Source organism: Galeopterus variegatus, unplaced genomic scaffold (assembly GCF_000696425.1).
Source record: "Galeopterus variegatus unplaced genomic scaffold, G_variegatus-3.0.2 Scaffold15061, whole genome shotgun sequence".
NCBI classification, from domain to species: Eukaryota; Metazoa; Chordata; class Mammalia; order Dermoptera; family Cynocephalidae; genus Galeopterus; species Galeopterus variegatus.
This window is the reverse complement of record NW_007741172.1, coordinates 8,800-26,594: the sequence shown is the minus strand read 5'-3', so window position 1 is coordinate 26,594 and position 17,795 is coordinate 8,800. Positions and strand designations below refer to the sequence as shown.

The following is a 17,795-nucleotide window of genomic DNA, read 5'->3' as shown; positions in this document are numbered from 1 at the left end:
AAAAAAGTCAGTATTAGCTGTAATACTCAGGACTTCAGATGGTTTTTATTTTTATTTTTTCCCTAGTTATAGGTGCATGTTACAGCTTGCCATTGTGGTCATTGTGGTTCATTTCATTAAGCTTCTTGTTCTATCTGCTTTCTTGAGACTTGGGAAACAGTATTTTTCTGAGTGATTGTACCATATTGTTCCAAATATAAGGCCACCCAGAATAGAAGGCAACCTCCAACTAGAAACAGCTCAAATATGGAGAAAGGCTGGGGGCCCAGAGCCCGGCGGGTCTTGCAGTGGTGGCAAGGGTGCCGAGGAATAGGACGATGCCTGCCCACTCTCCCGGTGAGTGAAGACAAGTCAGCTGGCTGCATTTGCTTGTGCATAACCAGATGGCTTCTGCTGCTAGAGGAAAAGTTATACTGGGGGGGGGTACAGAAAAAGTCCATGAGCATGTTAGAAAGTTGCTGTGTGTCTAAACCTGGGAAAGGAGGATGGGAGTAGTCTTTCTCCTCCTAAACAGTCTTCTTCAATGTGTTTTTCCTGAACCTGTGGGTAAAATTTGAGCAACACTAACCAGGAGGGAAGAACAAAGGTACCCTGGATCTTTCATGTAAAGGAGTTTAAAAGGTCAATGGCCATGAAAATGAATTGTTAACACCATCAGATGTCTCTACGCCAGCCCAGAAAATGATTTCTTGCCCTTTCAAATTGAGAGTTGATGCATGCACCACTATGTGATCATGTGTAGCTTGAAAATAAGCAACTCAAGCTGGGAATCACATTTCCAATTCATTAAGATTTCTTCTTTTTAAATACCCTCTCCCTGAGCCAGCTCAGTACAATTTAAATAAACAGGTTTACTCTTACTGAAATAAACTCGAAGGGGATGTTTAAAATCATTTGGTTGGGGCCGGCCCAGTGGCGCACTGCTACAGAGCGGCGCTCCCGCCAAGGGTTCGGATCCCACATACAGACCGGCGGCTCACTGGCTGAGCGAGGTGCGGGCGCAACACCGAGGGTTGCGATCCCGTTGCCGGTCCCGGTCTGGTTCGGGCGTGACACTGAGGGTTGCGATCCATTGCCGGTCACGAAAAAAGACAAAAAGGAAAAAAATAAATAAATAAAAAATAAAATAAAATCATTTGGTATACTGGCATTTTACTTAGTAGCATACTTTTAAAAAATAGTTTAGTGAAAATGTATTAGTCAACTGAGAGTGTATATCGATTGAACCTAGATAATTCTCAAAATATTGTTCTTATTCAGCTAAGCACATAGAAAACTAACCTTTTATTTTATAGTATTAAATCCAGTTTTCTAGATTATAACAGAATCAAGCACCTCTTAGAACAGGAAAACTATTTTAATACCTGTTGGTGCTAAATTTTACCAGGCAAAGTATTTATTTATTTGGTTACCTTTGTGGCTTCACAAAAAACACCTCAAATAAAAATGTTGATCTTTCTTGTTGGTTACTAGCTCATGGCTCTCAGAGCTAATTTGAAGTAGAACTTTAATCCCCAAATGATATATTTTCCCTCACTGTATGAGGGTACTTCAAAAAGTTCATGGAAAGATTTGTTTTATCTTTTAATTCTATTTTTCCATGAACTTTTGAAATACACTAGTATACTCTAGGAAAGATCCTATTGTACCCCCACCCCCTTTTTTTAAAAGTAAACTGCTTTTAATTTGTTTGTTTCTGAATAGATGTGGCCAGGATAGGACTCTCCTTAAGTTTAAACAATGCTAAATGGCCCAGATGATTTGGTTTATGGAGGCTATTTACATTTATTTTGGAAATTCTCCTAAGCCAAAGTGTTCTGACAGATAGAGGCCGCAGGTCCAAGCAAAATCATGCCGGTACTGATATACCTACATTTTTGACAAGAACCTCTGGAAGAGGACTGGGCAGAAAAGGGTTTGAAAGGAAGAACTGGGAGGAGGTAGCCCAGAGCAGGAAGGATTATTGCCGCTAAATTAGCTTACCAGTCAGAGAAAGAACGGCACTGCAATGATGTGTCCTCAACGAGAGATTTGAAGTATACTCTGAGATTTGAAGTATATGACCTGAGAAGTCTTTCCAGAAGGGATTATAAGGATGGTACAAGGAAGAAAAGAGAACAGTAGAGGATGAGGGTTATTCCAAGAAGAGAACTTCCTTTATAACTTCTTAGTTTTGGAACCATTTAATCTCTGCAGAGAAAGATGTCCAAAATTTGGTGGTGGGGGGAGAGTATGCCCTGTAACCATCTTTAAACTTCGAATAATTTCCCTTCTATTATTTATGTAAGCCATAATTAGGTCTGATTTGATCTGATTTACAAATACAGGAAAATAAATTTTATAATTTATTTTTTTCCAGAGGGGGTTGGGGCTGTTATAATTGGCAGTCCTGTGTTATCACCTGCTATTAATTTAAGTATTAGTAGTAATGGAGGACAGAAGCTGATGTCACCTAAGTGTCACATCCCTGTTGGCTAGTGATGGTGGGGGCAGGAACTGATTAAATGGCACAACTCCTTGAGCAGGGGAGAAAATATGGCCTCAATAGGCGTGCAAGATTGCAAGGGGAGACTTTAAAGACAAAGGAAGAAATGACAGCAACAGGGGAGGGGGAAAATATTCCTAATTGCATAAATAATAATCTTTGTAAAAATCAATGGGGATTGTTAATTTCTCCATAAATACCATGGTTTGCATACAATACATGCCGCTAAGTGTTGTTGTGCACAATTTTTCCCCGCCCATCCCTAAAATGTACAACATAAAAGCTCCCTGAAGATGCTGCGAATTAATATCCCAAGCCACTGGTGTTTCTCCCTTTATGAATTCACATATAATACACCTTCATTGGCTCCTACTTGGTATTAAGTTGACAGGATCAACTTAAATGGAGGCGTTGTTAATCTATTAGACATGACAAAATCTGTGGATTTGTTAATGGGGAGAAATTAAAATCTCCCAGACCCTCTAAGAGTGTAATGATGGACATAAAAACAGATTTGGAAAATTCCCATTTGACTTTTTTTTTAGGAGAGTGGATAATGACTGTTCTCTTTTTCTTTGCTGATCCATTAGTCTTTCCCTAAGCAAAAAGGATATACCTCTGATAGAAATCCCCAATTCTTCCCCCAAGCAAAAAAGTGTAGACCCTGATGGATGACTGTGGCCCGTATGGGTCAAATTAATCATGCCCATGTTCTGATTTCTCACCAAATAAGTTGAAGAATCACTAAACTAAAAATATGAAATTTGTGTGTTTTATTTTTCATTTTTAAAAATGCCAAAAAATGAGAGAATCATTTTTTGAAGAAAATGTTAAATTTGGTTAAATCTCTTTGGAAAATGCTCTACTATAGGTCTTTCCCTCGAAGAAGGGTTTACGAGACACAGTTTTTCCAATGCAAGAAAGTGATGTGTCTGCCTTTTCTGAGAACTATGGAATGTGGCATTTCGCTTGCTGAGTGAGCATGTTTAACTCAGCTGTGGAGTAATTCATGCATTCCCTACTCTTGAGTATCTTTAAGTTTCAGAAATCATTCTTGCAGTGTTCTTAATGACTATTCCTTGAGGGGCATTGCTCTTTTTGGTAAATCAGGGGCGACATCTATATATGTATAGCCATGTGTCTTGGTTAAGTTTTCTTGCTGATCAAGCAGCAAGTGTATTCCAATTAACAGGTTGACAGCATGTTAGGATAGGCTAGAAAAAATAACAAAATGGCAAATTCTCATTTGGCAGTGACATTGAATATTGAATAACATCGATGTAGTTATAAACGACTTTTGTTTTAATAACAAAGTTGTTGATTTTCTACTAAGGGTTCTTTTAGGTTGTCATCAGGGGCTGATGGGAGTAACAGTTCACCCAACTCTCCAGCTAGCTTCAGTGGACATACCACACCTTCTCAGCAGCCTGAACCTGTGGTACATTCTCTTAAGGTAACCGACTGTGTGCAACCATTTATTCCAGAACTTCAGTTGTGTTGTGGCTTGTTCGCTGTATTCTGGTAGTCCTCACAGTCTTGCTTTAACCATGGATACTTTATTTTTTGACCCCTTATGGTATAACTTTTTTATCTTAATTTTTGAAGTATGATTTTTAATTTTTTTAAACTAACAATGGGTACTTATGGTTGAATCTCTAGTTTTATCATTTTGTTTTGAGTAATGTGATTCATATCTATCTGCATCAAAGTTGAAATATGTGCATGTATATCCATATGTGTAAAATATTGTTATAGGTATTTTATGTGCAATGTTTGTAGCATGGATGTCTAAAATGCAGGGAATTAATAGTTTGGTCAAAATAAGGAAGGATACCATATTTTTCTTTCTTTATGTAATTGAAGTACATTGTCCAACTTACTAAAAGAAAGTATTAAAGTAAACAAAAACCTACTCTTTCCTCCACTAAGTAGAAATTAGGTCTTTACACTAGCTAGTGCTTCTTTATAGAGTATTAGAAAATAGATATATGGTCTTATTCATAAAGCTGATTTATTTTTGGCTTTTACTTCAGATTCTGCAATGACTTCACAAAAATTTGGCTGAAATTTATCATTTATCTATTTTCTTTACCAATAATCAGCTTTCCAATAAATAAATTTAGTAATAAGTACGCACCATAGTAAAAATTAATAAATACAAATGTAAATATTTACCTATCTAAGAGAAGAAACTGATGTAGGCAATAAAAATCATCTTAAAAACTGAGACAGTTCCTTGAAAAGTTATCAATTTCAAAGTATGAAGCAGTGTCCTTCAAATTTATCTGTAATTCCTAACACGTAGCCTTGATCAAACCTTTCTGAGCCATAAAGTAGGTAGAGTGCTTCAGTTCTGCTTTTGCCACATGAGTTTCCTAACTTTTCTTAAAATTGTTTCAGTTTCAGAATGATTTATCATATGACTAACTGAAGATGCACTCTTTTGGAGTGGGCCACGTTTTATGTGGCATCATAAAGCAAATAAGTAGATGAGAATGTCAAAGTATTTATTTGGTTTTGTGATGATTTAGTTTTAGAAGATTTAGCTTTCTAAGTGTATTTTGCTTTAGCTTATACAAAATGAGTTTGCTTTTCCCAAACATATGCTGATTGCTGATGAGGAAAGGAGAACCCTGCTGGTGGCCAGTGGCAAGCACTAGGCGTTTCCTGTCTTGGTTGGGATAATTCACAAAGTGAGCAATTGAAAGGAATTCTTGGGGAGGCACAACCAGTATGAAGGGCTCTGATCTACATCCAGTGGGTGTTTGTTTATTGACTGATGGACATCTCATTCTCTGCTGCAGCATTTGGATGAACTTTAGCACAAATCAGGCACTAGCAAACTAAAAAGTATTTTATAATTGGAAAATAGACCAGAGATCAGCTTCAATCTGTAGTGTCTGCATATATTCCAAAAGCAACACTTTGCCCAGCAGTACTGTTCAAACTGTTTGAAAGCTGTTTCGGCCTGCTGCTGTATTAAATGGCAAGTACAGTTTGAATTTGATCAGCATAGTGAGTCACATTGAGATCTTTCCCAGCTTTCTCAGTGCAGCTGTTAGTGTGGCCTAAAAGGCAGGGGAGGGTAGAGAAGAGCTCCTCAATTTTCTCTGAATTCATTCTCTAATTTTCATATAAAATTTTTTCTCAAGAGAGGGAGATATTATGTTATAATCAGAACACATAAGTGTCCTCCATTGGCAGATGGGTGATACTAAGCAACTGAAGCATCTTTATTGGATAACTGGAGGCCCTTGAATATAAAACGTGTTTGTGTCCATGAGTTAACTGTGTCGTGAAACATAAATATGTGCAAACAGTCCTCAGGAAATGCATCTTAAGCTCTCAATGTAAAACAAAATGGCCACTTACTCTGTTTTGTTTTTAAGAGCAACCTCTCTAGAGCTGATTCATATCATGAGATTTTTCTGCTCTGAAAGGAACAATTAGAAAAATGGCTCAGTTTCTCACCTTCTTATGGATTTCAGAGAAAACTCTAGACTTTAATAAACTCTCTGGTCATGGTTTGTGGGGGAGTGTGGTAAATTAGTGTGAGAAATTAGCCCATTTGTAATAACACCATATTTTTCTTGCTTTAAAATTCATTATAACTATTAATTGGAGCTTCACTTCATTTAGTAGAAATTAGCTGATTTGAAGTACACCTCTTGGAGGTACATTACAAATCAAATTTGTAGGCAAATGAGCTTGTTCAAGGAGCTCTTTAAGTTTTCTGTGAATATTCTCTGAGCACAGTCAATAATTTCCTCTAAGTACATGAAGAATGTGAATTGACTCTAATCTGGGGTGAGTATCAGAACTTTCAAGAAGTGATATCTATAGAGTAATAATGGCTGGGAGTTTTGAATTAACAAGAGAGTAATTTGTAAATTAGATTTTTTATTATATGATTGAACTCTGGTTAGTCTCAGATGGTATCTATGAACTTGACCTGAAGGTCCCACTTCATGCTTAAGTCATTTACTTTGGCTCAACTGTTCATTGGTGCAAATTCCCAGGTGGCACATTTAGATGTGGCCATCAGCATTGACCATGACAACAACAGAACAGAATGTTTTATAGCAATCTCACAGTTCGGTGTGGATTCTATAGGAACTTTTAGGAAAAGCATTATTTTTTATGCTACATTAATGCTTTGGTTTATAGGCTGATACAGAGAAAAATAACAACAGCAGTAAAAGCCAAAGTTTTGTCCCCTTTTGTACTATAGAAAGTATCCACATGTAAACTTTAGACAATTTAAAGGAGTATTCTTTTTAATTCATTTGGGGATAATGTAGGGAAGTTGAAAGATAGGCCTTTAAAATTGTTTAAAAGCATTTTATCCTCAGACATTTGACTCCAATGAAAAATATTTAAGTGTTACTCAAATATTTTTGCTCTAAGGAGCCAGTGTTTCTCTTGCCACTATCAAAGAGCCATCTCCATATTCCTTTCTTTGGCACTAGGAACACATCCAGGCAAAAACTGCAAGGTCAGTAGTTCTTGTGTGCATATTCCTGGGTGCTGACCAGTTTCACCTGTCACTATTATTTTTTAGTTATCTTTTCCATAGGCCATGTCTACATATCATTTGGACTGTTTGGCGTATAATTAATTATACTGCTCATCATTACAATGGAGCAAGAGTTATTGACTGTCTCCAAGTGGTTGACACTGTCCTGTTATCTTAATGACCAAGTTAAATGCTTCTAATTATTTTAGACATTAATGAATTCAATTGACTATTAGTGATGCAGTGGATTGCTTTTAATGGCCATTTGTAAATCAAGTAGAAATTATCCCACATGGATTTCAGAACAATAGACTATTTTGAAAAGATTATGCCATGTATTAATCCATCCTGATATGCAGACACCCAGAAAAAGTTTTACAAAGTGGAGCTCCTTGATGGTTTTATCATAACTAACAAGTTTTTTTTCCATGTGAAATTTGCTTTTCTTTTTCAACAAATCCAGGTCTTGGATGTTCAGGAAACTATAGATCGTCAACAGGGTAAAGAGTATGAACATGACCTTAGTGAGACAGAAAAAGCTATAGTCAGAGAAATGTGCAATGTAAGTTTAATGTGCTTTATTTTGTATTCTGTGTTGAAAGCCTCATCTCAGCTTAGTTATTGCCTTATGAATACCTAGTTTTTAAAATGCTGACCAAATGTCTTTATATTTTTGTATGAAAATAAAACCAATTTCCTTTGTTTTTATCTACAGTATGTTTTATTGCAGTTTTATTAACATAATAATCATATTACAAAATATTCAGGTCAGAGATGATCAGCCAATTCTGTATTCCAGAATGATCTATGAACATTTCTAAATATTAAATTTATTTTTTGTCTAAAATATGTGTTAGTAATTTTGGTAAAATAAGTGGGTTTCTGTTTCATATTTTTAAGAAGTTTTTTAAAGATCAGCGTTTAAAAACTTGTGATCAACAAAGAAAACACAACCTTCTTCAGATTTATTTGTAACTATTCTTAGAAAAAAATCAATCATCACCTTCCTAGGTAGCATTTGCTTAGTTATTCATACATATGATATGTGTTCTTCATGTCATGCAAAGTATTGTCTTTATCTTTCAGTTGTTGACACAAACTCAGAAATAGTAAGGTGAGATAGAGATGAACCTAAGAGAGAGAAATCGAAATCTGTCCATGAAGTCAGACAGAAACACAGTTAAAAAAAAAGTGTTATTTTCCTGATACATATCTAATATAATCATTATTGTGGTTCGGATTTTATTGTTAATCCTTGATTACATTTTAAATTTTTTGAGCCATATGCATGGGGTGTATCATTTAATCAAGTATACAACTGGTGAAGCTTTAAAGGGCTAAAGGGAATATTGTAAAGAAGCTATTTGTTAAATGCAAGAAATCATGGTAAAGCACTGATCATATTAAGCACTGATTTTTTAATTGGCTTTTATACTTACTATACTTTTATCCTCATATTCTTTTGGCTATTAGGGTATCAAAATTCCTTAGAAATACCCTTCCGCTTTAGGTCTATTAGGACCAGATATTCTCAGACACTTATCTACCTCCTGGAGATGTTTCTGGAATCCAGTAAATGTTGCACAATAAGTCCCATGGGCATTTTATGTGTGCTGGGGGGGAGAGTTTTAATCCCCTGCTTGCCTGTGTTGTGGCTGCTTTTTCTTTTGAGACTCTTTCCAAGTTAATTGTTTTTCTTTGCTGCATGTCCATTGTCTGTTTTCAAAAGGTCACTAGTTCTAGATATCATTATTTCCTAATGCACCACTGTTCACCTTCTGTAGCCTTTCAACCTGTGCTTAAGGTTTTCAATTTGAATATTTGCCTCACATAAATTAAAAAATTTGAGCCACAAAACCAGGGATGCTGTTGCTTCTCATCTGTTGACTATGGAATGAGAAATAAAGTTCAGACGACAGGAACTGTAGAACTAGAAGGGACCATAGAGGTCATCCTTCAGTGGTTCTCCAAAGAACAATGTGTGGGGCTTCTTTGTAATTCACATGTCTGAATTTAACATCAGACCCTGTTTCAGATATGAACTCCTTAGTAAAAACCCTAACACTCACATTTTATGTTTGGTAAATCTAAAAAGATCCAGATAATAAGTTACTTGCTCAAATTATTTTCTAATGAGCAGTGAAGTCAGGAGTATACCCAGATCTTTGAGGACCAGATCTTTCCACTTTCTCAAGTGTAGTAAGTCTGAAGACTTCCATTTTTTTCCCCAAAGAATGAAAAGCAGCATGTATTACAGAGAGGACCATCTCTATTGTGTTTAATGCGAGAATTTCCTTCCCTCCCTTTCCATTTTCCCTTTCCCTTCCCCTTTCCTTTCTGTTTTCCCTTTTTCCCTCCCTCCCTCCCTTCCTTCCATTTCTGGACATTAGAAAATTCATTTCTTAGTCTCAGAAGAAACCACTACTGGATTGGATCTAGATTAGTTTTGTGTCGATCTTTTTGTTTGCCCGTATTTCCAAAAATGCTTCAAAAGATATTATTAGATGGTGGTATTGTTCGCCATATAAGATAGTTTCAGAAAGCCAAAAGCTTTCCCTCCTTCTTTATTTTTAAAAGTTCTTTAGGCTACCTTTTCTAACTGTCCACTTTTGTCTTCGATCCCCAGAATCTGAGAAAAAAATGCAAACCAAGTGAAATCTGATTCTTAAGCACGCTTATATTTGGAAACAATTAAAAAGCCAAGAGAAAGAAGTGTTGATTTGAAGTAATATTTGTGTCACTATTGTAAATTATGTGAACGTCAAAAATTCATAGTGAATACTGGAGAATAAAGAAAAATGCAGATGGGAAGTCAATTTCATAGATAAGTAATTTCTTAGAAACTAGCGAAGATTTGGAAGCCTTGGTTCCTATTAGAGGAACTACAGTCATGTACCATATAATTACATTTTGGTCAACAATGACTGGATTGTATTTCAGAATATTATAAAACCATATTTTTACTGTACCTTTTCTGTGATTAGATATGTTTAGAAACACAAATACCATTGTGTTACAATTGCCTATAGTACTCAGTACAGTAACATTTTGTATAGGTTTGTAGCTTAGGAGCAATAGGCTATACCACATAGCCTAGGTGTGTAGCCGGCTATACCAGCTAGGTTTGTGTAAGCAGACCCAATGATGTTCACACCACTGCAAAATCACCTAACAAAACATTTCTTGGAATATATCCCCATTGTTAAGTGATGCATGACTATATATAATTTTAAAATAATGTCACAGAAATGTCTCATAATGGGATATAAGACTCAGGTAGAACTTAGAATAATAGAAGTTTTGCCATAGTTTCTGGTATTCCTCCTGGAGATAAGTTGCTGGCGTCTATACAGTGAGAAGACAGTTATCCATAGCACCATCAAGTTGATTAGTAAGCATGAAGCTAGTTATTCTCTTCCCAAATTCTGCTACAGAAATATACTACCCTCTAAGAAACAGTAAATCCTTATTTTTGTAGTAATGGCTTTATTTTAGGTTTGTCTGCTTGGTTTGTTTAAATTCCCTGAGGACAGTTGAAATACTTGACTGGTCGTGTTAGTCACATTCTCAAACACATACCTATACTTTTTTAGTCACTTTTTATTTATTCCTTTTTTAGTTAACAAGTCACTATTCCTGTATTCACCTTAGTACTGTTGTTTTATTTCAGAGTTCTGCCTTCTGTAAGAGTTTCTTTTCACCACCTAGTAATATCTGGGGTAAGGAGTTCTACACCTGAATACTTGAAGGGGAGTTGAGCTTTCGAGTTGTAACCATCTAGACCTTTGTATCTGTGATCCTTGTGAGGTCTTCCAGTCTATACTCTGCTTCTAAACCAGACATTCAGAACCTTCTGGTAAATGTAATTGTATTTAGAGGCTAGAAAGGGAAAGTCTGCAGCATCCTTTGGCTTCTTGATTCAGTGTTTGAACCTCTTCAGTCAATTTATTAAGCAATGAGACTTTCCTAACTCCCTACTGCATAGCTTCAGCTGTCCATTGCTATATAAATCCTCTCCAGATGTTTAAAGACCATAACCATAACTCCCTTTGAGGACAATAGGACATTTCTGCCATGTAGCTGTGTCTGTAAAATCATGAGTGGTGTCTGTGAAAGCATAATAGTTCTATTGGCTTATAAATGAAGGTAGACAGAACCCTATATTTTTCTGTATTACTACGAATGGTATTGGGTTTCCCTAGAGTATCCACTTGTATTTAAAAGCATAAATGAAACAAAACAAAAAAGAAACACAGACTGTGAATAATTAATGAATAGACAGGTTATGAGTTCATGTTAAAACACTGTAAATTTTTGTGCAGTTAACCAATCTGAACACAAACATTATAGTGAAACACTCTAGGAGGGTTATGGCTCTTATTGTGTATGTGCACAAACATGCACATGCCTGTGTGTGTATATTCCAATTAATGCTAGTATGTTGGTGTATTATTAGTGAATTCAGCAGTTTTACTTTTATACTTGATCTCACCTTTTGCTAATGTCCCTCTAAAATCGCCCAGTTTTTAGTATGTTGTAAATTGTATCTCTTTCAATGATTCCTGAACATTTTCTTAGCTTTTCCCTAGATTTGGATGTGTTCTGATTTGGAAATCTGAATGATCACACTATTTGCTAGCTAAGATTTGTGATGACTGAGCCCCACACTCTGCAGAGAAAGCCAAGTAAATGTACTACTGGCCCTAAGACTATCAGCTCAGGACTTACATAGCTCAAAAACAAAAGCCCCATCATTTCCCTCAGTGGATTAAAAACTTTGATGTCTTTTGTTATAGATGTATAATATAGGAATCAGGATGATCTTGCTAAGGGGTTCTTAATTCTGCTTACACATTAGAATCACTTTTGGGGGCATTTAAAAAATACAAATGCCCATGCCTCATCTCCACCAATAAAAACAGAATATCAGGGTGGGAGATACTGTTTAAGAGTTCCCCAAGTGCTTAGTGTGCTGCTAGAGTGGAGGACCACTCATGAAACTAGAGTAAGTTGGTACATCATTCTCTAATTTCGTCCCTGGTTGCTAACAAGATGTAGTGGCCCCATCTGCTAAACAGTTCTTGTGTTTCAGAAGCTTGTCATCACATTTTATTTTGTGTTTGAACTCATTCATGTGGATATTTTGTCTCTTGTCTTTGCACCCATCTTTACCCCCTCTCATAGTTCCCCCTTAAAAGCCACAAATCTGTATGGAAGAGGATAAATAAGATGCTTACTCCTTGCTTTTTGTTTTTTGTTTTAAGGTTGTATGGAGGAAACTTGGAGATGCTGCAGGTTCGTGTCCTGGAATTAGGCAACATTTGTCAGGAAACCAGTACAAAGGACCAATGTGAGAAACACTTTTTTTCAAACATGAGATCACCACTGCCAGAGAGAGATAAAAGAAGAGATGAAGAAAGAGAAAAGACTGGGTTTTCATAAACCTGGACTCATGGAATAACATAGAATGATTGTACATTGCACATATCTCCCCTCTAAAACCTTTAGTACAACTTCCCCCATAAAGCCGATATTTTATGTCTCTAACTTCAATGTCCATATTAAACAAGGTAGCTTTGAAAATCTAGAACAAGGTAGCTTTGAAAATCAATATTTTCATTGGAACTAAAATGTTTTTAACTCCCCAGATCTAAGATTGCAATTGGGAAACCACATAGTTGGAAGAGTCCAGTGGAGCCTCAGTGGTTTTGGTAGAGTTGACTAATTTATATAATGATGGTAGTTTTCTACCATGTTGTATTGAAGATATGAAGAGGTGTTTGCCAGCTTCCTGAGTTTGAGAGTTGGGCACCTACCTCTTATATTTCAATCAAGAAAATACTCGTTTCAGATGCATAATTAATTTGGAGGCAAGATAAGATTAGGTTTCTGGGTTGTGTTTTGACTTTTGAGGTGCTAAAAATACTATGTAAATTATTCTTACCAGCTAGAAGGGTAGCAAGACTTTGTAGAGTGTTTATCGGAGAGTACCATTTATTTCAATTGATCAAAATAAATCTATCTTTTTAATCTGGATGAGTTGCTCATATAGATGCATCTTGGGGACGTACCAACCTCCATATCTATTCAGTATATTCATTGATGTTAATATTAATAATTTCAACTAATAAGCGAGCAAACATAATTTTTCGAAGTGTTTCGAGCTGTGAAATGTCAATTTCTACGATTTAGTTTCTAGACATGCTGTATATTTAGTAAACTTCATGTAAACTTTAAAATACTGCACTGCATTTATGAAAAAGCTTTCTTTGCCTACTGCAGCTATCTTAACATTTTATGAAACTGGCGCATGCCCTTCATTATTGAGGCTAAAAGCTCTTGTTCAGATTGCTTGAGGTTTGAAAAAGAGGTGTGCTAGCTTTGCTTAGTTTATTTCTTATTTTCGGTATACATATGTAATATTAGAATGTGTGTATTGGAAATGCTACAATAGGTATTTTGTGCTTATCCAAATGCAATGATAGTTTTTTTTTGTATGAATGTGCAAGAGGCCTGTGACAGAATGCTACATTTTTACTGTAGTTTAAGATTATAAAAGTAGGAATGCAACAATTCCCAGTTTTCGAATATCTTCTAAACTACTGAGATTTAATTCATAGTAGATATTCTTTGTTGTTGTTTTTAAATGGACTTATTACACAGCGTATTAATTGTCATTGGTGGGGGAATGTGAAGGAATTTTGTTATACTTTAGAAAATGTTTCTGTGATGAAAATCCAGCCCTCTATTTTCAGAAAATATTTATGAATTAATTTACTATAGAATTATCTAATTATTGTAATTGGGTTACAGTTTAAGCCTCTCTTTATTTTAAAATGTTATATTTTTAAATATTATTACTCTGTAAAAGAAAATTGCTTGCTATATTTAACCTTCTCTCCTAGAAAAGTCTTCATCCTTAAATTGTTGTATTCCTACACTCTGAAAATTTAAAACAAGTTTTTGTGCCTGCAGCAGAGCCTGCAGAAGCTAATACAAGGGACATTGGTCTTTTGACAAAATACTTGTGTAAATTTTGATACTGTATTAAAACTATTTTTTTAAAGTTCTGCATAAAATTGAGTATCAAGTATATGTGTTCATCTTAGCAACGGTAATAAATTATTTAATCTCATGGTGTTCTTGTCTTCTTCAAAATGTTTTTCCCAAATTGAGTAGGCTTTGATAGTCCTTAAATATCACAATGCTCCTTTGTCATAATAGTAATACAGATGATTTATTATCCTAAATATGAAACAAAGACATGTTTTTAAATATGCTCATAATGGGGGATTTAATATTCAAAGATTCCTCAATTTGCACCATTCTTTGTTATAATGTATTTAAAAATTAAGAATGATATTTGAGTATTCAAAAATTAGTTTCTGTTATAAAATCCTCTCCTTTAATTCATATAAATTAAAGTGAAACTTAATTCAATTATTAATTTATTATTATTAAAACATTAGTCATCAGAAGGAAATATACTGGAGGAGAAATACTAAAGAAATGGAAAACTTGGCCTCTGTATTTAAGAAGCTTACATGTTATTGGGAAGGGTATAATACACACATATGACCAAGATATAAATAGGGGAACACAAACGCACATATGCCCAGATAAAGAACACACAAACTTCTTTGAAATCACTCATTGTGGACTTAGGCTTTTGACTCTTAGTATTAGCCCTAACTTTAGATAACAGAGTAGATGGACAGCCCAGGGCCTGAATCTTGCTGTCGTCCAATCTGTTTATCAATCAAAATGAGTGCCACCATTGTCACGTGACCAGTTCATTAGTTTATGATCTTATCTTCCCTGGGACACAGGTTAATTTACATATCTTGGCAGAATATTCTTACCAGCCTTGAAGCTGATAGACTGACAATCAGAATCTAAGCTTTTAAATGAATGCCTTTCACGTTTCTAGCACATGTTTAATGCACTGTAGAAAATTCAGATCATCTTATGTGACATCCAGTAAGATACTGACAGTCTAATTGGGATGATTGTTCCTTAGTTCAATGAACATTTAATGAATGCTTACCACTGCTGTAGTAGTAAACACAGCTTAGGTTCCTGACTCATAGTGCTGACTACTCTTGAGAAATATGTGGAATAGTAGTGTCTCAAATGCCAGCTGGAGCTTTCTTTATTCTTGAGATCTTGCTTCAATCATCCATTTTCTTGATCTGAGGAAGCAGTAAGCTTCCTAATGATACCCACTAATTTCCAGAGTTTGTACTCTGTGATAAGCTTCCTGTCACCTCATCTCCCCTCTACCTAAGAGGCAAACCGATTTCTCCATTAGAATCTTTGGTATCCATTTCTGGAAAGGATCTGCCTACCTCAAGCTGGCTTATTCAAGGTAGATTCCCAACAAGCTCAAGACATTTCTATGTGAAATTTATATATTGACCTCTAGAAAATAAAGATTTCTTCATCCTGTTACATAATTAAAGATAAGTTGAACTATATGAAATGGCCAATATTTGACCATCTTTGAACTGTGGTTCAACTTCATATGATGAAGAGTTTTTTTTTTTGATGGGAATTAGAGAGTAAATACAATAGGAGTTAGAGAAAAGAGTGTAATCACGTTAGAATTATCTTAAAGGATGCTGTATTAAGTACACCACTGACTAAGGAGTGTTTGACTTAAGAGGAATAGACTTTGGGTCAGCATGTTCAGCATTTGATTCACCAAGCCTCAGTTTCCTTACATGTGGAATGGAGATAACATGTATGCTACTGTGTTGTTGTAAGGTTGTTATTGTCTCTTTAATTCCAGAGTTCAAAGGTCCACACAGTGCATGAGGAATAATAGAGAGTCCACCAAGACATTGGAGCCTGGACTGCCAGGTTGTGGCAATTTATTCCATTAGGTTGGGAGAGAGAAATCACATCTACCCTGAAGGGTCTATCTACTACCACATAAAAAAAAAAACCCTAGGTGTATAGTTACCATACTATCAAGTTCTGTTTTTTTTTTTTTTTTTTACAACATCCAGCCTACTATAGTCCTTGTCACGGCCAATCACAGATGGTGATTGTGTGAATGGAGAAAAAAAGGGACATTCACAATATCTTTTCAAAAAGAAATTTCCACAACTATTTAATTCTTTGTTTTTCATATCACTGAGAAAACATATGGGAATAAAGACCTCCATTTAAAAATGGCAGAATGAATACCTGCCGCAGCTTCATCTTCTTGCCTGGAACTCTAAAAATGATTTGAAAAATATTTTAATAGATTCATAATCTCCCTAGATTGTAAGAAATAGTGTGCTCCATGGGCCAGCAATTATGATGAATTCTTGAAGGAAGGGAAACAAACAGTAACCAAATGAAGAGTAAATCAATAATTCAAAGTATGTGTTGGAGGGTATTGTTGAAATAGGAAAAATGGCTGAAAGGGTAGTCCAAGGAAGAGTTTGATACAGGCATTGCATGAGGTCCTGGGGTAACTGACAGTAGCTAGGCATTGTGACTCCTGCATATAACCACTTCTTCCTTGGGTCAGGCAGAGAACAATAGAGAGTTTGTCCTAGGCCAGAGCAGAGAGTGAGTATATTTGAACCGGAGAAACAGTGCAAAGTCCTCGGAGTTGTTAACACCCAGGGGGAAAGAGATCCTCTAGTCCTAGATCATTAGCTACTGGCACAATCTGCCTAGAAGTTCGTCCCATTGTCTTCTTTACAGCCCATCTTCTTTACCACCCTGTCTTGCTTCTCCTACAAGCAAGTTGTAGAATATACACAGCAGGCTAATGAAATTTCAATATTAAGTATACAACTGAGAATCATCTACCATTGGAGGAAAGTCATCGCCATGAATCAGAAGCACACAACTCAACAAAAAGGATATATGCCAAGGAAAAGAATTAAAATTAAGGACTTCAGAAGTACAGCCAGCAGTCTCAGAAAGATGGTAAGTATTGCATTTATTAAAAAGAATTAGTTTTACATCTTGGTAGTGAAACTTCAGTGTCAAAAAGCTCAGTACACTGGCTATGTAGCAGAAAGGACACTGCTGAAGAGCAAGTTAATGAGCTTGAGGCCAAGAAATTTTTCCAGAATTCAGCAGAAGATTTTAAACAGAAAATTAAGAGAAATGGAGTCTCCATCCCGAAGTTCCCACAGTGCTTTCTCTCACTCACTCACTCTCTGCCTTTTCCTTTCATTCTTTCCTCCTCTTTTCTAGTTGCTTTTTAATTGCCCTATTTTATGAGTTTTAATCTTGAAGGCTACCTCAAAGTCGTTTGGAAGTAAGGGTAAATTTTAAGTGACGTATAACCTCATTCACTGATATTCAAGAGTGTCTCTTTAAAACACAAGGATCCTCTCATTTTGCATAGTGTTTCTCATGGTTTTGATGCCCAACTTATGATTCCATCTGGTCTTATGACCAAGCCTTTCCTTTCTTATCCCAGGACATTTAGTTTTCTAGGTCTTGTTCTGAAGTGATAGCATACGACATACATCATAATTACCATGCAATGGATTCATATGCTAATCAGGAATGCAGTTTTATAGCAGCACAAAGGGTCTGAGTTTTCTTGGCCTTTGATTCTGTAGACCATTGTTGGGTATGTGTCAACCTTCATGAGCTTAATATAACATTTCAGAAAAGCCTTATAAAATCTGCTTTCCTTTGACCAAAATCTTGTTTAGGCAGGAATGGGTTTCTGACAGGTCAGATAAGTTTCTAGGGTACTTTTTCCCTTTATCATCACCATTCCCTAGGGTCAGTCTGGCTGTTCCATTAAGTAGTGAACACATTGACTGGCTACCC

The 17,795-nt window shown here is 35.8% G+C and overlaps 1 protein-coding gene across 1 annotated transcript; it reads left to right on the top strand.

Annotated features, from left to right (window-relative positions):
- The first annotated feature begins 205 nt into the window (after nt 1–205).
- On the top strand, nt 206–14,136 carry LOC103582149 (coiled-coil domain-containing protein 85A-like). The gene is made up of 4 exons (XM_008563824.1): nt 206–336; nt 3,819–3,938; nt 7,465–7,563; nt 12,266–14,136. The coding sequence occupies exons 1-4, from the start codon at nt 247–249 to the stop codon at nt 12,353–12,355; spliced, it is 399 nt and encodes a 132-aa protein (XP_008562046.1). The 5' UTR covers nt 206–246; the 3' UTR covers nt 12,356–14,136.
- The last annotated feature ends 3,659 nt before the right edge of the window (nt 14,137–17,795 follow it).

Bases quoted from the DNA above. Each gene is read 5' to 3' on its own strand.
- LOC103582149 (XM_008563824.1), top strand. From the start codon at position 247: ATGGAGAAAGGCTGGGGGCCCAGAGCCCGGCGGGTCTTGCAGTGGTGG. The intron at 3,939-7,464 runs GTAACCGACTGT...CAACAAATCCAG, and splicing joins CTGTGGTACATTCTCTTAAG to GTCTTGGATGTTCAGGAAAC. The intron at 7,564-12,265 runs GTAAGTTTAATG...TTTTGTTTTAAG, and splicing joins TAGTCAGAGAAATGTGCAAT to GTTGTATGGAGGAAACTTGG.